The 22,150-nt window shown below is 39.0% G+C and overlaps 1 protein-coding gene across 6 annotated transcripts in view; it reads right to left on the minus strand.

The window, feature by feature from the left end:
- elavl2 (ELAV like neuron-specific RNA binding protein 2) overlaps positions 1 to 18,440 on the minus strand; it is a 39,494-nt gene extending 21,054 nt beyond the window's left edge. For 2 of the 6 annotated variants that reach the window (XM_033609900.2, XM_033609898.2), the window contains exons 1-2: positions 16,620 to 16,709; positions 950 to 1,040 (exon numbers count right to left, since the gene is read on the minus strand). In XM_033609900.2, coding sequence (XP_033465791.1) covers positions 950 to 1,021 — 72 coding nt within the window. In that variant the 5' untranslated portion in view covers positions 1,022 to 1,040; positions 16,620 to 16,709. Of the gene's footprint in view, positions 1 to 949; positions 1,041 to 16,619; positions 16,710 to 18,002 lie in introns of those variants that run through there. The other 4 variants (XM_033609901.2, XM_033609899.2, XM_033609897.2 and 1 more) reach the window with 4 other exon arrangements.
- Between the last annotated feature and the right edge of the window lie 3,710 nt (positions 18,441 to 22,150).

The following is a 22,150-nucleotide window of genomic DNA, read 5'->3' on the forward strand; positions in this document are numbered from 1 at the left end:
CATGATTTAGTGTAGCACGGTAGAATGAATGTTACAGGCCACTACCTTTTTAAAAACTAGAAGTTGTGATGCTGTGAATGTTGATGCTTTGTCCGCCTCAGAACAGGCTGGGGCAGACTATTCAGTCATGTAAATTTGTATCGTTAGTCTAAACAACTGGCCAAATGAGAAATGTTAGATTTTACAGTGCTACCAAAAGTTGGGAGGAAAAAAAAAAAAGTGAAAATAGAGCAAACTAGACTGCACAGTGAACTCCCTCTCTACTATTCATGATTGCTGCTTTTGTTTCTGGGCAAACAGAAGAGACCTTCAACTGAGAAAGTAATGTGATGGTCTATTAATCTGTCAGAAGCTCAACAATTGATACAGCAATGTTCAGGCATGTCTAAACATATCTTTCAAGGTTAAATGTGGCGACAGAAGTGAAACATTTCATTCGGCAAAATAAACAGTATGCAAAGCCTATGGCTGCGCCATATCTGCAGCCATCGGTACGTTAGCATCGAACAACAGATGATGTAGTAATCAGTTAAGGCAACCAGCAACAAGTTAATGTATGAAGAGTCATCCTTTGTTAACAGATTCACCATGTGCAGAAAGCAGGTCAGTGTACACCACTATGTATATTATTCTTAGGCAATCACATTTTTACTTATGTGTGCACCGAGGCCATGAAGCCATCATTTCAAAAAGCAATTCTAAGAGATAAACATATCAGAGTAGACAGTAGCAGACAGATTTAGACCATACCAATACAGTCAAACGTTAACAACTTGGGTGCTTTTCTTACACAAAACCCCAAAGTGCCTGAATTCCAAATTGAACATGTGATTAATTTGATTTGAGCGTCAAAATATGACTGGGAGCTAACGTCATTGGTATGGCCTGAGCGCTGTGACAGAAAGCAGGCCTTCTGGCCAAATGATTTCAAAAGAGAAGTGCCACAGACCCCAGTCCAAGGCTCAGGCGCCCACGAACCACTTCTAAGCAGAGAAGCCACATCGCACAGTCTGACTGCCATGTTAGTTTGGAGTTGCCGTCTGAAAATGTGGACACAAAAAGTACTTCATGTTAGATCAACAAGAACAAAAGCAACAGTCAGAGGTGATCACATGTCATTGTTGTAGAGGGAGAAAAGGAGGCTATATTTTTTGAGCCAGCTGTCCATGTAGATTGGCTTAAACCAGGGAGAAGCAAAAGGCAATGTTTCACTTAGTCACAATTCATCTTCAGTGAGGAGCAAACAGCTGAACCAAGAGAGCGTTCAGTCAAGAGAGAAACCTGGCCACAACACTGACAATAAGCATGAGGAATGGCAAATTAGTAGAATGGATGGGATTGCTGCACAAAGATGATCACTGCAGTCGGAAAGCACAAATCAATTGGTGTGCTCAGATTGCTCACATCCAGCAACAGAGCTGATGCTTAAGTTACATATGACATATCCTGCATTTGTTATGCGGTCTTCAGCACACACAAAGCATTAAAACGGCAAACATCCACAGTGAAATAATCAGCAAGTTTTCCGTAAGTCTCAACAACGAACCACTGACAACTGGTTCAAATCATCAAGGTGACATGAGCCAGAGATCACCAACAGAGTGGCAAAAAGACAACAGCTAGACTAAGGCTTACAGCTAACGTAAATCACCATTACAGATATGGTTTTAAAAAAAACACCATTATTACTATAATCAATAGCAATGACCACTTACCACGATCAAAACATCTAGCGCACTAACATTCAAATAATTTAGGGACATTTTTTGCTTAAAATAGCAATGCACAAATTTAACCAAATTGTGCATCACTGACCACTTGGTTTTTAAACATTTGAATCAGGTGCTGCTATTTACACACAAATTAAAAGAGTGCCTCAGCTAACATCAGAGGAATGTAGTGTATTTCCACACACATATCTGCTCTGCAAATCAATTTTCAAAATATCTATGGACCTTTTGTCAATGTTGTACTTCACCTAGTAAAATAAGTGACATTCAGCAGTGCTACAATGTTGAATTTGTCAGGAAATCAAGGCAGGGACATAAATGTTATAGTCCTGTGCTTGTTCTTCTGTGGCCTAACAACACCTACTATTAGAGGGTAACAATACAACCATCTGGATCATCGCTGCAGACTGAAAACATCGATACATATACTCATCTTTAAGATACGCCTTTATTTTAAATTTTCCATGGCACGTCTGTGTCACCATTCCCATCCTAAACATTAAAACAGTGCTAGCAGCCTAGCAGCAGGCAGACAATGGCAAGCTGCAAGAAAAATACAATGAGGATATTTACAGGCATCGTCTCATACATGCCCCTGAATCGAAACTGTATTGCGGCAGACTTTGAGATATCAGCAGATATATTATTGTCAAAAGAATCGATGTGATAATGCATTATGAACCATGAGATTTACACCCTTATCTGATGTATACATTATGTTTAGGCTACTGTTCCATCTGCATTATGTGTTGGTAAATTAAAGTTACATTAGAGAGCCGCACAGACCATAGCAGATTTTTAGGTTGCATGCTCTTCATTCAAAAATACAGCACAGATAAAGCGAGGTTGTTTCACCTTTTGGATGCATCTAGTGAAAGGGTCAGCTTGCCATAACTAAAATGTAAATTGATTCTCCCTACTCAAGTGATTAAAACAGCATTGCAAGTGTAAGGTGGACACGTATAAATCTCATCAATATTTCTTGGTGAAGAGCCTCTCAAATCAATGTGCCATTTTTAGTGTTACACCTACTCATAATGTGCGAATTGAAAACAATCCTTATCTATTATTTCAGAAAACCAAAAATAGAGATTAAAATATTTCTGTCATCTTGATTACATTGCTTTTTGTCTATATCTCTGCCATCTAAAATCTACTGTTCTGTGCTCTCATACAAGCATGTATGTATGTCTATAAATATGCGCTGTATACTGGAGTTTTCACACATTCTCCCTCTGTCATTTTCCATTTACACATTCAATAAAAGACTCTTGTCCTACTAGTATTTTTTCTTTTTTAACAAATGCTCGACAATGTTCTGAATCTCGACTAAATAAAGTCAGTGCAGCTCTAATGATGGAAGAGGATCACCTTTGATTTTTTTGAATAGGCCGTTTCTTTTTCATTTGCTGCTTTTCTTTGTTAATTGTGTTACAACACTGTCACATCTCAGCTGTCACAGTCAGCTGCAGCGATTGGCTGTGCTGTGCATCATGGTGTACATAAATGCACGTGAACTGACAAATTGCAGCTAACAGCTCGGTGTCAGTCAGATCAAACAGCTGTAGATCCGCTCTGGACTCTTATTCGATTAGAAAATAATTACGACCTCAGCTTATGCAAGTGTGAAAAACTGGAGGTGTACTGTGAGTGTGTGTGATTAGAGTTCACTGTGATAGCTTGACTAAAAATGACAATGTACTTAACAGTGTTATTTATCTAGATATTTAGATGTGTTTGTGCTCTGAAAGCATACCAGCATGAATCTCTGTGCACAGAAGAAAGCTTGTCAGAGGGGAGAGTGTGTGTTTCTGCCGGAGCACATAGCAAACTCAACAGGATTGTAAAGAGCAGAATGGTTTGTGTCCATCAAGATCACATGTTGCTAATTGCTTTGTTCATTATTTTATATATGCTCCAAATTGTACAAAAGTTCAAGACTTTGTGAATACATATATTGCCAATATTTATCTTTTTTTATATGCTTAAAAGTTTGATTCCAGATAATCTGAAGACTGAAAGGCTAATGCAAAACACCCACTTAGTACATAATTTAGCCATGAAAAATGCCACACTTCGTATATAAAGTCAAGATGAAATGAGGGGGAAAAAGCCTCTATAACCATTTTAGATCACATCTCCGGCCATGTTGCACTGCTATTTAGCAATTTATGCAAGATTGTAAAAAGTGAATTTCTTCATAGTCTCATACCAAAACCCGAAAATGCTTTCTTCCTGTAAAACAAAATCTGATGTGCGCTAACGTGAGCTAGTGCCAACCACTTTCAACCAATATCATGGTATCCACCCGTCAATCAAGCTGCATCTTATAGCTGCACATAGTTAAGATTAAGTTAGCTAGCTAGCAACAGTATGCTACACCACCTGTGATCATACAATCTTTTTACAATCCAACCTGAAAGCATGCATTGATCATTGGATGCTCACTCTGCCAGCACCTGACCGACATCACTTATACCCTCATATGCCATACCAAGACAGTGGACTCAGGTAAAATTGTTCACTATTTACTATCCATTATTCGTTGTATTATTGCTGTAACAGGACCGCAGTGAACTCAAGCCAATATTTTAGTTAGTTTGGGGGGGGGGGGGGGGGGGGGGGGCTTGATACCTTTAAAAGGCATAAATCAAAAATAACCCAGTACTCAGTAGTATTGAAACTTCTTCAGTTTTCTGTTTGCAGCCAATCACCTCAAGTGTTCTTCATTCTAATGCAACGTGTGATTGGTCCTCTATTACAACAGCTGCAGCCCATATAGTCTGGTGTGGTGAAGCGAAGTAGGGCTGCAACTAACAATTATTTTCATTGTCGACTCATCAGTTGATTATTTCTTTGATTAGTCAACGAATCACTTTATCGAAAAATGTGTTAAAATGTTGAAAAATGTTGGTTTGTCTCTCCCAAACCCAAAATTATGTCATCTAATGTCTTGTTTCGTACTCACGCCAAAGGGTTTTAGTTCACCGTCATGGGGGAGCATGTAAAGCTGTCAATATCTGAACGTAAGAAGCTGCAATAAGAGTATTTTGGGGTACTTTTATAGTACTTTTCCATTAAAAATGACTCAAACCGATTAGCTGACTACTAAAATAGTCACCAATTATTTTGATAGTCGATAAGTCATTGATTAGTCGACTAATTGTTGCTACCCTAAAGCTAAGTGCAATGTATTTACAGAGTTGGTAGTTTAGCGTGCCAACATGCCAACAAAACATTACAAAGTATTGCTATACTACACTTTTGTTGCATCTGTGGTGTTTTACGCAACTGAATGCTTTAAGGGCTCTCGTCTCGGTACTGTTACGGGAATTTTTTAAAACAGCACGCAGCCTGAGTTGTATTAGAGAAGCTGTATTTCGGTGGTGAAGTCTGCAAGAACCTTCATACAACAGTTCATCCTCATCTAAACACGACAACAGCCTATGTCACCAACAATATGCTCATTCTAGTGTTTGCTAATGAGTTGCACATCAGAAGCCATGTGTAAAATATGGAACTATAAAGATTCCTTAGTGTATATATGAAAATACATTATAGCAGCATCACTTGCTGCTTCATAACAGTTTTCTGTCTGACCAGTTCTGTGTTAAGGTGATAAAAATCAATTTGACAATAAGATCTGTTAATAGACTATCTTTGACTTTCTTTTTTTTACTGATGGTCTTACAAAAAAAGCAAGTTTAAGACATCAGTTTGAGAACTTGATTCTTGATTTCTAACATTTCAAAATGACAAAAAAAATGAACATGATAAAAGTGGCATAGTACCATTCTTGAGGAACTGTTTTACCAATAAAATGCAAAGTCTAATTTTGGTTGAGCTGTGAGAACGACTAACAATGCCCAATTAATAATTTCTACTGTAAAAGCTCAACATTCAGGCCAACATTGCTTGCAGGTTGGGGAGACGTTTATGCGCAATACCTCTGTTTTATGATATACATCCATCCTTACCATCGCTGTTTTCAGCCTTCTAAATGTACTGTAGACAAACTGAATTGCCAATATTGCAGTGCTCAAGTGCAATAGATGACTCATTTGATTCACTGTCATGTCCCTAAACCAAGGTCAGAACCCACTGACTACATAACCCAAGCAAAAAATAGAAACTACAGTGATACAGCAAATAGCTTAAACCCACATGACCTCTTACCACATACATTTCATTCACTAGAAGAAACAATGAGCACAGATGAGTAGTTCATCCTCAACAAACATGTGCGGAGACTATAATGGAAACACACAAAGCCTGAACAAGGACAGTTGATTCTTCAAGGCTAGTAAGAGGGTGGTTTAGCAGCCTCCATCTCCCAGAACCCAGAACACAGTAGTGATGTGTAGCTGTTGTGAGCATTTTCAGCATGTTGCAGCAAATGCAAATAGAAGGTAAAAAGAGCTTTAGCAGTAAACTAGTTACATTAGACGGGCAGCTTCAGACTATAAGTGCTAACTGAATCAACACTCAAACCGTCAACACATCAGCAAGGAAAAACACAGACTTCCACTGTGCTGCTTTGCTAGAAAATGTACTGTATCACCATGTTTATCAACACTGTGACAGGAAGTTACATAACATGCTAGAGAATTCTGTAAATACTGCCTCTTCTATTCTCTTGTATGGGAAAACACAACCTTAAAAACTGATGTCCTAGGGTGGTAAATTAATCTTCAATTACGTTTTAATATTCCTTATTATCTGTAACTAAGATACTGCAGATGTATAAAACTAGCTCTGTAGAGATAATAATAGTTGTAGTGTTCTGTAAAGTAGTGTGCAGACTAGAGGTGGGCATTTTAAATCATTTCTATATTCAAGTATTCGCATTAAATTATCATTAAGTACTGACAAAATACTAACTTTAGAAAAGAGTACGAAATAAACTCCCAAGTGGAAATGTGGGTAGAGGCTTGGGTTACACCTCTTCCCATCTTACAGTGTGCGACTGAACATGGATGGAGCATAAAGTGTCCAGACATACAAGTGACAAAAACATTCAGGTCGCCTATGAGGCCGAGAGAGCCTAAGCAACAGCTCTCCGAAAATAGACTGGAGGTGTGTGAAGCTTTAACAAAATACAGCCAGGACGAACGGCTTTCAAACAAGTGAGATGTCACTTAGCTAGCCTGTTAGGATATCTGTATTGGGAAATACTACAACAATCTGATATTTGCTTGTTTGCATTGCGTCCAGTTAAAAGAAGTACTAGCCTATCGTCCTGCGTGACACAGGCTGTAGAGATTAGCTATGATACATGTTTGACGTTAGATTGCTTGCACTGTACATTCATTTTGTTTGTGTCGAAATACTTCAAAACATCACTCTTATGCCTGCGTTAGATTAGATATTTGAAAAGTTTACCTTTTTTGCAAAGAACAGTGTCAATTTACATTTTATGTTTATTATATACATTTAATTTTCTTTAATAAAAGTGAAAAAAGAAAATGAGATTACTGTGTATGTTGAACGAATACTGATTATCATCCAAACTGAGGCCCATCCCTGGTACAGAGTTACATGCTGTGCTGTTCACTGCTGCATAGACTACTTTCATTGCAAGTAATGTCTAGTAAGCTGCAGGCCATGACATACTACAATGAAGTCAACACTACTGTACAACTCTGTGGCTTCTGGAGACATCATAAACAGCATACTTCTGAATTTGCCAATCTGACAAATGTGAACAACTTAATATGGTTTCAAAGTTCAAGGGGTAATTCAATGTTTTTTTCTAAATCAGTCTGTGTCCCCTCTCTAAATCCAGAGCTTTTTGTGGGTCCGTGAACGCAGCACAGGCAGAACTCTTCTTTTTCCCTTCAGCAGCCGTTTGTGGAGTTTTGAGTCGTGGGGTGGATAATTTATCAGTCGATCTGATCAGAGGTGACCAGATCGATGGACGAGAGGAGCTGCTATTTGTGAGTGAAAGCATATGTTTAGTACCAGGGTGGTGAAAGATTAAATTTCACTTCTACTGCACCTGATGTTCTACTGCTCAGTCTGTGCCCAGAGTACACTCTGCACTACAGAGATGTGGTGCAATTAATAACTGAACGGTTTATATATTCCAGCAACACCACTAATGAACGGTCCAGCTTAAAAAATAGAAAATCAAATCATGGCAGCAGATGTTTTAATAGTGGTGGGCCGCCTTAAATACATGAATGTGTGGGAAACCCTGTCACATCAGAGTATAACAGATATGAAATGCTCCAAATGATCATGATAAAACTGTGTTATTGCCATACCCAAACACAGAATAAAAGGTTTCTGTTAATACACAAGAGTTTTGCCTGAATGCATTGGTCCCAATATTATTTGATTCAGTCAAGTAAAACATTGACAATATCAATCATCCTCTACATCAAATCAGCCCCAATTTTCAGCTTCAACTGATTAAAGCATTACTAACTGAGCCAAGAACAGTCAACACTGACCAACTACACTGCAAGCATCCCAGTAGCGCAAGGATGGGGGCTTGAACTTTGCAGGTCAACTGAACCCCTCCTGCTGCTCCTTCCATCTGTTATTTGTCTCAAAATATAAAACCAGTTGGTGACTGCAAAATATCAGTACTGCTTTCACATGTCAACTTTTTTTTGCAGTTTTGTTAACATGACAAAAAGGCCACAAAGACAGACATTTCAAAAACCTGAGAGATACTCAGCCAAAGTTATTTTATATGCCAAAAAAAAAATATCGCAATTGTTAGCCACAATCACCCCCCCCCACATGCACAGTAACAAGAGAGAGACGCAGGCCACAAGAGAACATATTGTGTTGAAGAAAATGACTTACTTCAATCTCCATTTCATATGTTTCACCTTTTATTCTAAGTACAAAGCACAAACATTGGCTATTGTCCCGCTTGAGATAGTGCCACAAGGCAGAAATATTTCATTAGATAAACACTTGGAAGAGAAAGCTTGGCAGCACGCCTCTCCCCAAAAAATTCAGTCAAGGCTTTCACTGTGTGCAGCCAGCCAGCAGCCTCCTCTTAGTGCAGGCATTTGAGTGCAGAGCATCTTGTTTCCCTAGAGGCCTTGCCTCACAGTTTTCGTCAGAAACCAACCCCAGATAAAGACCACAAGGTTCTTTTTTTGTTTTCCCATCATTGCTAAGATAAACCCATCCACCTCCACAATTTTACCCCACTGAGCAGGCTGCCTTTTAGGACTCATTAAAGTGTAGCGTGTTTAGTTACTGGTACTCTCAGATCCCACAGCCTTCTCACAAGGGGGAGAAGAACCTCTGCATGCAGCATTACTATGAAGAGAATACAGAGATTCACAATTCAAATACAGTGAATGATACTGACTTCACACACACACACTAAAGTTATCTACAGTGTCACTATGACAATATGCAAGAGCCATTAGGGACACTCCAAACTAACGATGAAGCTTTGTTATGACTTTACATACAAGCGGCTCACTCAGACACTGTGACAGTTACTGTACTTCTGTTTTGTGCCTCAGCCCTGTGTCATGCCTCAACCTCTGAAGCTGGTGGCGCTGGCTCTGTTTTAGCAGCTCACTGATTGTGCTAATTAATTACATGGACAAGTGACTCCGAGTGGGTGTTTGGAAGAAAGATTTCACAGCTGATCAAACTTTCCACTGAAGTGCAGCTGGAAATCAACTGGTACAGACTCAGTGACAACCCTGGTAACATTTCGTACCTGTATCCTGTCCACGCCAAGAGCTATAATGATGTGAGCATTTACACTGATGGATGAGAACGTTCTTTAAAAAGTTGCCGAGCACTTCAAATGTGCTGGCAGCTTAGGAAAATGGTCTCTATTATTCATCAAATTGCTGTGAGAGCGATCCCAATGATACTGTTGGACACTGACGGACTCTGCTATCCACTTGAGTTAGGCTATCTTTTTGTCATTGTTATAGTTCTTCGTATGGATTAAGCAATATGTATGACTAAAAATGATTGTGAGAAGCGTTTTTGCTCTTGTCTGATGTTAGAAAGACTAAACAATTAATTGCTTTGTAATCAAAGAGTTATTCAAGGAAAAAATTGTTTGTTATAACCTTAAATGTGGTCAGTTGTAAACCTCCTGACGCACTACTACCTGAGGATAGACGTCTACAACCATGGATACCAAAGCTCCTGTAGCTCTGAATTAAATAAATCAAAATGATGTATTTAAGTCCCAACTGCCACTTGAGGATACTAAGCCATTTTTGTTTCAATTAACCGCAGCTTCAGTAAAGGTCTAGTTTGATTAAGAAACATCATACGACTGTCATACTTGCAAGCATTGATTTTTAAAAATACGTTTAATTTCCTTTGATAGATTTGAGGGATAAGAGGAGGCAGCAACAGAGTTAAATGCACTAAACTCTGTAAGCACTTATGCACAATAGGAATCTGTCAGCCTGCACAGTGCTTTTCATTTTTCTCTAGTATGAGAACAGAGATTCATACTTTTAAGGCATTACAGTATAGTACAGTAATATTGCACAATATTGGTTGTATTTGATTTAATTACGCATTGGTTGAAAAAGCCTTTGGCATCTGTTCTCTTCAGCCAGTCTGGCAATTTCAAGTATAATATCAGACAATATACTGTATAGGCCATTTCTTTGAAGACCTTTGAAGTGATCAAAACACAAGATAAAAACACTATCTGTGTCAAACACTAGAGTGATGAGGGGAAATACAGTAAGACAAAGCTTTAAGGTTTTGTCCTACGTAAACAAGAGGGCAATTTGGCCCGTTTACAAATCTGCCTAACTGTAGAACTTCTTGAACTTGAACCTGATGCCAACAGTGAGATCAGCATGTACTGATGTGACACTGAGCACTTAAAGTGAGGAGGCACGAATCTCTGCTACTAGCTCCTCAGAGGATTAAATTGACCAAGTATGCGTGACAAGCTGCAGAGTGAAGAACTCCAGAGTGCACACACTGACATGCACGGCCTGTCCTTGAAAACTAAAAGCCCACAAGTAACAGTTCAAAATATCCCGTCTGAAAACACAGATGTGACAAGTCTACCCACACACTGAGGTGTGCAAAGGCAAATGCAACGATATACAAAGCTGTAAAATGATCTGGACGACCTTTACCTTAATAGGAAAAATAAGGTGTAATGTGATGGCAGTACTGGTGAAGTTATGTGTTTGGGTGTTAAGCATCGCCCATGTACATCTGAACAGATTTCTCCTTTAGTAAAAAATGGGGTGCCTTAAATATGCACTTTTTAAGTTGAAAGATTTACAACTTTGACATTAAAAGGAGTTGAAGGCCATATTCAGAGCATATCTACGATTCAGTCTGAGCCGAAATTTCCTGCACACAGCTCTCAACATGGAAGTGGCTGAGCCGGCAGGTAGAAGCTAACTGTGGTAACAGTGCAAACAGTGCTAACAATGGCAACAGCGTTGAGAGAGCTAATGGTGCTAACATGAGGGGGAATCAGAGGGTGCATGATACGCTCCCATGACAACACCATTTCACCACCACGAGTTGGGATGCGGCTATCAGCATCAGGGCTGAGTGTCACCACTGATTTCCTGAATTGATTCACAAGGTCCCGATTCGATACGATAGGGGATATTTCAGTTACAATACCGATATACTAGAATGTGAACGAGATCCTCAAAGAACTGATACTGTAAATTTTACATGGAATTATTTTACAAAAGGAATGAATTCAGAACAGGATTAAAGGTGAATGTTTAATAACTAAATGTTTCTAAAGCAGCAATATTAAAACAGCAAAGTCACTATATTAACTCTCACTGGAAACAAATTTAAAATGTCAATAAAATAAATCATAATCCTGACATCACAATACTGAGTGAAGTTTGGAAAGAATAAAGAACACAGACATCAGTTAGTCTCAGTCCTGCTGTCCTCTCTGCTCCTCCCTCTGCTGCTGAGAGTCACTGCCTGCAGGTCACACGACTATCGGTAAGTTTTAAGATACGAGACAAACAGAGCTAAATTGTCTAACAAAAACAGGTGTTGTTGTTTTAGCTTGAGCTGGAAAGCAATCCGTGCTTGTTTAAAACATATTAGTGGCAGTGGATGAGAGACTGCGGACAGAGCAGATTGAAATATCGCTTTTCTACATGCTGATCAGGTGTACTGATAAAGTATTGACTTTTTCCTCCTGGAGGTTTTATCGGACTAACAGTATCAAGTGTAGCGGTCGTCAGCTCAGGTTATCTTCACTTGTGTCTCCACCGTTGCATCTACTCCATGTTTGTGCGTAAAAGCAGCGCAGCAGCCCTGACGCACAGAAAGCAGGAGGAGACGCTGCTGTAGCGTGATAATAAATTACACCAAAACATAGAAACAGTGAGCTAACCGTGACAGATAAATACCGTTATGCCGTGACGTTAGAGCTTCTCAATTCTGCTGTCGTTAATAATATAGCGCTGTGGCCCTTTAACATCGCCGAGATTAATGGGGTTAAAGCTTCACACATCCGTGGAAAAAGCATATATTAAAAGAGCGATCTCGGATTTTATGAATCAACATTGGGTCATTCACGAGAAGATCGATTTGAATTGGATGAACCGATTATTTTAACCCAGCCTCTGAGCAAGCCAGTTGGATACACACTCAGACACACACTCGGATCGGCTAGCACAACAAAGAACAGAGAAGCTCAGGTTACCCCACACACACACACACACACACACACACACACACACACACACACACACACACACACACACACACACACACACACACACAGAGGGAGTGCTACTTCAGTTTCTGCTCTGGATGTTGTTGGATAGTTGTTTGCTGCTATAATATTGCTGTGAATGTTGCATACAGCTCCTTTAATTGCACCAAGTCTGTTGAATTCTGTATCAAACTAATCATCGTAATTTTGCTGACAACAAGGGTAAAATATCGAACATGTAATTTACATCACATGCTGGCAGGACAACTGCTGCTCAAAACTCTGCTCAGTGATACAATGTACCTTTGCTCTTCCATTCCTACAACCAAATCAGCTTTGTTTGCAGATTAACATTTAAAGATAAGCAAAAACATATCAACAGAGACACACGCTTTATACTTTGATAGAGTTTGTCCTGAAGGTGCAGTGCTCCAGTGGGTAGGGTTGAGAGCGGGGTAGTTATGCAGCAGCTCCCTCATACCAGAGCCGCTCAGAATAATACTTAAAAGTGATGCAATACTGACTTATAATTGGCAGTCTGCCTCCAAAGTAGAAGGGCACGATTTCTCACCAACACTTGTGGAGAAAGGAATAAACCAGCAAAGTCAGTTGGAGAGCGAGGGGGGGGGGGGGGGGGAACATTTACCAGAGAGTCCGCCTGAAATAAAATTCAGTTTGGTAGTTTGTGTTGCTCGAGAGAGCCTGCAACACATGTTCATCAATATTGACTTATTCTAAAATTTGGACCAGAGGCATTTTTTTTATTCTTTCTGGTTTGATGCTGTTAAAGAGCCGATGTAAAAATATCAACTGGTCACTGCTTGTGAAAAAGAAAATTCTCCATATCTTCCTGCTCTGCTATAACAATTTTCTTCTATGTTGTCAAAAAATAAATTGAAAAAAAATCAAAGTGTTATTATCAAATGAATTGCCTGGTCCTGCAACTGTTAAATAATCCAACACTATTAGTTATGAATTGCCTTAGTGTCACCCCAGAGGTGCTTCAGTTGGTACTTAATACCAAATACATTGATTCTTACAGTTCACAATTTTTGTACTAACAGTAAAACTCTAAACGTAACACAACCAGGATTGATTAAGAGTCAAACCTACTGTAACACAGCTGAAGATAATTTTCAGATACAAGTCCGTCTACTATAAAATACAAAAGTGTGCGGGTCGTATATCATCAAAAGGCAGACAGTGTGATGCTAAAGCTGGGCTTAATATTAGATGCTGATGTCAGCGCTCCAGAATTACCCAACATCATAGCTGGCAATGCAACCACAAATCATACATATACAAATGATCATTTTTAACACTAAGAGTGGTTAAAATAAAAAAAAAGAGAGTGACAACAGAGATTGCTCATCAAGCTCTGGGTTCACTGCTGAAGATGTGACGTTTCAGTCTCTAAAGCCCCCCAGCTATTTTAACTGTTTTTGACTGGAGGTCTCAGATTATTAACCTTGCTCTGATTTTGTCATTTTAGCAGTCAAGCCCCAAACACTGAATCAGGGTTTAGACATTACACTACACATGTTATGAGATCCAATCTGATAATTTAAAATTAAAAAAGAACTGTGTTTAGACACTGCTAGGTTTATTTATACTACCTCTGCTTCTCACCATCACAGGCCTACACACTAATACAGCCAAACATTAAACATCACAAATCAACACTCGCCACATAACACCTATACAGAGCATGAGATGTGGCCATCTATAAAAGCTGCTGTGATGCAGTGACAGGGTCAAGAACACTGCATTGCTGGCCTCCAGTAATGACCCACACACATGCAGAGGTAGGGCCACCCTGTGGCCAACACACAATGAAACGAAAACAGTCCTGTGCAGCATCGACAGAGCAGGGGGGAGGCCATGAGGGGAAGAAAGGGGGATGGGATGGACATTTAAGAAGGACAAAAGGGGCAAAATTGCTTTCTCTTCCTGCTAAAGCCACCCACTGTATACTAACCCAGTTCTGACAGCAGCACACATTGCTGTACAGAGCACAGTGATGTGGCCTTTGGAAGTTCACTCACTGTCCTGCATTTTAGTCACTCTGTCAGCAGCCTTTATTTAGAAAGGCAAACGTGGGGGTTCCATAATACATAAAGACAACCGCTCTTATCTCTTGTCGCTCTCAGGAGCACAGAGGCTGTTGAAACTGTAGAAGCTGCATGGACACTGAGGAGGAAAAATGCCTTAAAGCAGCATATATATGCATACAGAGGAACATGTGGGCATCTCCTATTTATATTAAAGCTGAGCTTTTGATGAGATCAGCAGTGATACTTAATTTGATTTAAGATGTTTTCTTGTGCTCTTGACATCACTGATATTAATAGCAAATTACACAATCTCACTACTTAAATACAGTAAAATTGCTCTTGAACCCACTAACACAAAACCTACGTACAATGGCACCTGATTCAGGCATTGTTTTTAATTAAAATGCTTATATAAATCATTTTTGCAGTATTTTAATACTATACATATTATATTTAACCAGCTGGCTGGACAAAAGGCAGCACTTTAATCAGCAACAAATATTGCTTAAGTCTGTTTATCATTTTCTATTTCATCCGTCTTAAAATGTCTCACTTTTCACATAGTGTCAAATGTATACATGAAAAAGGTTCACTGAGAAACCACGTATAATAACCGCACCACAGGGCGCAAATGTCTTAAATCTAATCTTATAAATTATGTTCAAACTAACAAATACCAGGGCTCTGAATTCACACTACAAGCATGCGTCACACCTTTAAACCCTCAGTAAGCACCCCCATTTCCTTTTCGCTGGGCCGTCCCCCTATGCCCACAGGACCACAGATGTCCTGTGTGTTGGCAACCTCCTGGTAAATTAACTGGTCAGGCTCTCAGCTGCTGGCTCGATGATATGTAATCTTTTTATGACCTACCAACTGAAGATTACTCACCGCAGACTGCCAACTATAACTCAGATGCCTGTGGCTTCAGCACATTCACCTGCTCAATATTCAAGGCCAGATACCACAATCACAAGCACGAAAACAGCAAAACAGAGAGAATATGTCTGCGTTTGTAACACAGATTGCTGTCTAACAATTGTCCGCAGAGCCCTTGAACACTGGACGACCCAAAGTTTCTTTACATGGAGTCGCATTAACCTAAAATATCCTTTTTGACCATTTACAGTGGACAGAAAAACGGCATCACTCGCCATGTTGTCAGGTAGTAAATTATGAATGCTGTTATTAATGTTAAACATCACATAGAACAAAATTAGTTTCATGTATTGAATGAAAACCCATCAGATACACTGTGTGTACACAAATCCACAGCTACATAAATGTTGGATTTTGACGATTTCTGCAACATACTGAAATTGATTTCCAACATCAATAGTATGGTACTACAAAAAGTACACTTGCTGCATTGCTCCATACACATGCATCTATAAATGTAAACATGGTCTGAATTAAATTGCTGTGTTAAAATTGTGAAAAGTAACTAAGGAAAGCAAGTGTGTCTCAAGTCAAGGCGTTTCTAATTAGCTGAGCTACAACGTGGAGTAAATAAAGGGGGAGAGTAAGAGCTGCCACGTTTAATTGATTAATCTGTGACACCTGTGCTACTGCGGGCAACCTGCGCAACGACAGCAACTGCGACCCAAATTAACAGACAAAATCCTCCCAAACCACGCTTGCTTGTAGCTAAAATGGCCAAAATGAGTTGTGTGTTTCGCATTTAATTTGAGTACTCTGAGAAAGCGCACCGCAATGCTAGTGGTAATTGAGGTGACGCCAGCAAGCGGCGTGGTTGGACGAACGCCATTAGCGAGCTATCTACCACAGCTGTGGACACTCAAGACAGTTTTGTGTTGACTGCGGCGTGGATGAAACTCGGTTTGTGGGGCTCGGGTTTCAATACATGTGTGTAGTCATGCGTGTTAGGTATCGCCGAATTTTGGCTTTGCGCTTCCTGCGACTGTAGCTATAAATTTGGGTAGCAACGTTAAATTATAGTGGCTGAAATTTGTGTCACGTTAAAACACCGATATTTCCAATGAAGTCCCGTGAGCAACATGTCCGCCGCGATAGCTTGCTTCGGTTTGACCTTGCTAGCTACCGTAATTCGTTAAATAGCGCCTTGTCTCTGGGTGTTTCTTCGTCGCAGTTTAATTTTGGCAGTTAATATTTTTGTACACTACTTTTGTGGTGTCTTACCTTGACGTGTTCAGTCGGCGTCACGGGTATTTATTGATGTAAAGTCTGCAGACATCAAACTTTGGGTCTCGGTCTTTGCGCAGTAGAAAAGGGGGCGGTGGCGGGAACGCGGCCACCCTAAGTAAACTAATCAGACCATTAGCCAATCAACGAAGACCCCGTCTCTAACCCGGAAATAGGTAATTGATTTGCTGCAGGTGTACTTGGTGTATTTGTTTCATGCCACCTAGCCTGACTTTGATGTCGAGCTAAATTAAAAACACACAACAAAGAAAATTGCTGGAGGTAGTGGCCTTAAAGCTGCGTCAGGGTGCCAACAGGGTCCCTGGGCTACTCAGGGGAACCAGCAATTTAAGATAGTTAAATCTGATCCACTACAAGTAATCTATAAGAATCTCTCTTTGTATTTTACATTTAATTGGCTCCATTGTGGCTCCTGCGCCTACAGGACAGGCATTTGGCAATACAATAGGTATTAAAAGCAAAACCCTGTTAAATAGAAATGCTGGTGAGTGGCCTTAGATAGGGAAAAGGTGAGGATCCAAATCCAGTCTTTTTAGTTTGAGTAGGCACACTTGTCACTTTGCAATTAACACCTGCGTGGAAATCAGTAATCCTATACAAATATGCATGATAGCAGAACTTATACCATCCAGCAACTCCAACACATGCTGCACTTAACCTATATAGCATCAGAGTTACACTGAAACATCAGCCTTGTGTGGTATTTTACATTTAAATCAAATTAAAGACATCTCACACTAGCCTGCCACTTTGTTTAAATTACATGTGTATTTGTTTTAATTTATACCCTCACTAGCCTATACTGCAAGTTTTGATATTTATGAAACAGCATGATAAAAATCAAGCAGCCTACATCTGGTTACTGCAGCCATTATTTAAACACCAGGTGTGAAATGCTGCACAAAAACAATGTTAGTGTATTATTCCCAACATGCCAGGCTATTTACTTTAGATGCGGTCACATCACCGAGTACTATGCGGATCCCACGTTTCAGCACTCTACCAAGGCCTATATTTCTACACACGAGAGCAATAAACGCGTCCATGTCTGAAAGCTTGGAAGATTTTTTTTTTTTTTTTGGAGACGAGCACATGTGCAGAGATAGCCCGCTCATCCCATCGTGTAAGTCTATGATATGCCAAAGATGCAAGGCACCCGCAATTCAGAGTTGGAAAATCAGCCGTCAATGGAAACATGAATGCATCACGGTCACTTTTCCCCCCTATCGCGTTTGCATGCAATACGACAGCCTGAGACTACAGTGGATGCATGATCTGACACAGGATTAGGAAAAATCTTTGGTGTAACGAAAATGTCTCTTGTAGGTTGAATGAGCAAATGTGGAAAAAATATCTTACCGTTTCTATAAATGAAAGTTATGGACGTCCTTAGGGCAAACAATCTCTGAATGAAAACACCTGGCCAATAGCTCGTGAAATGATGAATTCCGCTCTCTCTTAGTTCAAACTTGGAAACATAAAAAGCCAACACAAACAAGATAAAATGAGGGAAATGAAATATTTATTAAATCAAAACACAGAAATGATTTCCTTTCAGCAAATGCATGGAACAAAAAAGGGAAAAAAAGGAACAGAAGAAAGAAAAGGAATCAAATAATTAAAAAAGCCGGCTTCTGCCTGTCTCGCTCTTTACAGGTGCGCCACACAAATACGCGACATCACTGAGTGGAAACCAATGCAAGGAGGAGGTTGTCTTTAAAAGGAAGATAGTCCTGCCGGCAAATATATAGGGCCGTATCACAGCATGCCTATACCTCTCCGCTCTCTCCGTTTCATCCATTCAACCTACACATGAACACGCATTGGACGCGGAAGTATACCCAGAGTAGCTCCATCCACCGCTTATGCACACGTAGGCTCTCCAATACTATTGGCTCTTAGGCGGCGCTCGCCGGGCGCAGCCGTCTCTCCAAATCACAAGATGCCATTCGTCCGCGCCCCAGTCACTCAAAGCGATCGAGCATTTTTCCTAAATATGGCATTTGAAGTCAAACATCGCCTTTGCCGAGACACGCACAGTGCAGCAGGCGGGAATAACACCGTGGCTTGAGAGTAGTCCGCTTCTTCTTCCTCCTTACAAATGTGTTTCACACCACATCACCACACTGTCACCATCAGCCACGGATATTAAAAGCGGACCCGTTTATTCATGTGTGCCGCGTGTTTTTAACTGGGTGTTTTATTCCACTTCGCCCTTGATATGAGACAATAAAACAACTCTGAGACAGTCTCCTATCAGGCCAAGCGCACTCGTCATCACCCGGGTGTTTTCTGCTTCATCATGCCCCCTCACTGTCTGCGCCATTTCAGCACTCTCACATCATCATTTGTAAGGACAAGACATGTATGCATGTGTGCACAGAAAGCACGCAGCAGCGTTCAGCACCACGGACAGCGCACATATCCAGTACAGTAAGCAGCCCACACGCTTCCCACCGTCTGCCTCAGACACTTACAGTCAATGGTCAGCCCTCGATCCTCGACCTATAGGCGAGAAACAAAAGGTGGGCGTTCATTTGGGCTCCCCTGACATTTCCCTTTTTTAAAACAATCGCTTTGTTTTACTTGTAGTCATATCTCACTGTACAGCGGGAGTGGCAGCACACTCATCCCGTGCACATCTCTTGTCGACTTTCAGAGGGGTGGAGCAACAGTTAGGCTCGCATGGATACAAGTGAAAAGGGGGGATCGATGCTTTCAAACATAAGCCAGTACAGTAGCTGTGGCGAAAAGGCTATAAGCTCATAAGCTCACTGCAGAAACCTGCAACACAATAGGACCTGTGTCACAGTCAATCCAGCCATGCAGTGACACCTATTGTCCTCTGAACGCATATATACATGTATGTTCATGCTTTTATCAGTGCTGGAAATTGGCTGCTTTTAATGATGTGCATGTAAATCTCCTTAAATCCCTTTATATGTAAACAACACACAAACAATAGCATTTTAAACACACTCCAGAGCACAGACAGCATACATAGGCGAAATCTGTCACATGTTAAATGATGTGTAAATATTGGTAAACCTCATGCTACTCCTCTAAAAGTAGCCTCACATCAGAGATACAGGCTAAATGTGACAACTCTACCCAGAATCTCCAAACCAGCATTTGCTTTCACCCTGACAGGCTTTATCTCAGCTGCTAGGGTCATCCTTCAAAACTGGGAAGTCAAGTTAGAGCTGTATATAGAGAGTGGGTTAAGTTAATGACAGAGAATGCATCATGCGAGTTAATGGGAATCATGTTTGCTGATCTGGAATTAGTTTTTGTCTTTTATAAAAGGACTAAACATGTCACAGGAGTTGGACACTGCACTGAAATGAACGTACAGATGGAGGGAGTGGCCTTTTGTTTCTTTTGCTTTGGCTGTGTCATAGGGACCTTTTGTTTGTTTGTTTCCAGGCTTGATGGGTAGAATAGGTCACCTGTTTGTGTTGATGTTCTTAAGATAGAATAAAACCAATAAAAAAACCTAGAAGACAAAAAGAATGTGAACGCTAAAATAAAAAAGCAGCTTTCTAACAACATTATTTAGGAAAATAATGTGAAAATAAGAAATAGTTAAAAAGAAATTAAACAATACAATAGATAGATAGATAGATAGATAGATAGATAGATAGATCTTGTGCAATTCTGTTTGCCTTGACACCACATTTGAACAACTGTGTCAATTAAACACATACACAGATGACAAATATTGCTTTTGATGAAACAAGAAAACAAAGTCATCACATGTAGACTGTGAAACAATTGACATAGAGTCCACATGATATTTGAATGTTACTGAACTTTACAAGAAATGTCTCCCCCTGCCCTGATATTGATACTACTAGCATACAGTACTATATCTATAGCTATATCTATATCCATATCTTTGTCTATATCTATATCTTAGTCTATCTATATCTATGTCTATATATTTATATCTATATCTTTGTCTATATCTATGTCTATATCTATCTTTGTCTATATCTATATCTTTGTCTATATCTATGTCTGTCTATATCTATATCTTTGTCTATATCTATATCTATGTCTTTGTCTATATCTATATCTTTGTCTATATCTATGTCTATGTCTGTCTATATCTATGTCTATATCTATCTTTGTCTATATCTATGTTTATATCTATATCTTTGTCTATATCTATGTCTATGTCTTTGTCTATATCTATATCTATATCTATGTCTTTGTCTATATCTTTGTCTATATCTATATCTTTGTCTATATCTATGTCTTTGTCTATATCTATATCTTTGTCTATATCTATATCTATATCTTTGTCTATATCTGTATCTATGTCTATATGTATATCTATGTCTATATCTATACCTACATCTTTGTCTATATCTATACCTACATCTTTGTCGATATCTATATCTTTGTCTATGTCTATATCTTTGTCTATATCTATATCTTTGTCTATATCTATGTCTATATCTTTGTCTATATCTGTATCTATGTCTATATGTATATCTATATCTATGTCTATGTCTTTGTCTATATCTATATCTTTGTCTATATCTATATCTTTGTCTATATCTGTATCTATGTCTATATGTATATCTATGTCTATATCTATATCTTTGTCTATATCTATGTCTATATCTTTGTCTATATCTATGTCTTTGTCTATCTATATCTATGTCTATATCTATGTCTTTGTCTATCTATATCTATGTCTATATCTATATCTTTGTCTATATCTGTATCTATGTCTATATGTATATGTATATCTATGTCTATGTCTATATCTATACCTACATCTTTGTCGATATCTATACCTTTGTCTATATCTATGTCTTTGTCTATCTATATCTATGTCTATATCTATATCTTTGTCTATATCTATGTCTATATCTTTGTCTATATCTGTATCTATGTCTATATGTATATCTATGTCTATGTCTATACCTACATCTTTGTCGATATCTATACCTTTGTCTATATCTGTGTCTTTGTCTATCTATATCTATGTCTATATCTATATCTTTGTCTATATCTTTGTCTATATCTGTATCTATGTCTATATGTATATGTATATCTATGTCTATGTCTATATCTATACCTACATATTTGTCGATATCTATACCTTTGTCTATATCTATGTCTATATCTATGTCTATATCTTTGTCTATATCTGTCTATATCTTTGTCTATGTCTATGTCTATATCTTTGTCTATATGTGTATCTATGTCTATATGTATATCTATATCTATGTCTATATCTATATCTATACCTACATCTTTGTCGATATCTATACCTTTGTCTATATCTATATCTATATCTTTGTCTATATCTATGTCTATATCTATACCTACATCTTTGTCGATATCTATACCTTTGTCTATATCTATGTCTTTGTCTATCTATATCTTTGTCTATATCTATATCTTTGTCTATATCTATGTCTATATCTTTGTCTATGTCTATGTCTATATCTTTGTCTATATCTGTATCTATGTCTATATGTATATCTATA

Source organism: Epinephelus lanceolatus, chromosome 22, assembly GCF_041903045.1.
Source record: "Epinephelus lanceolatus isolate andai-2023 chromosome 22, ASM4190304v1, whole genome shotgun sequence".
NCBI lineage: Eukaryota > Metazoa > Chordata > Actinopteri > Perciformes > Serranidae > Epinephelus > Epinephelus lanceolatus.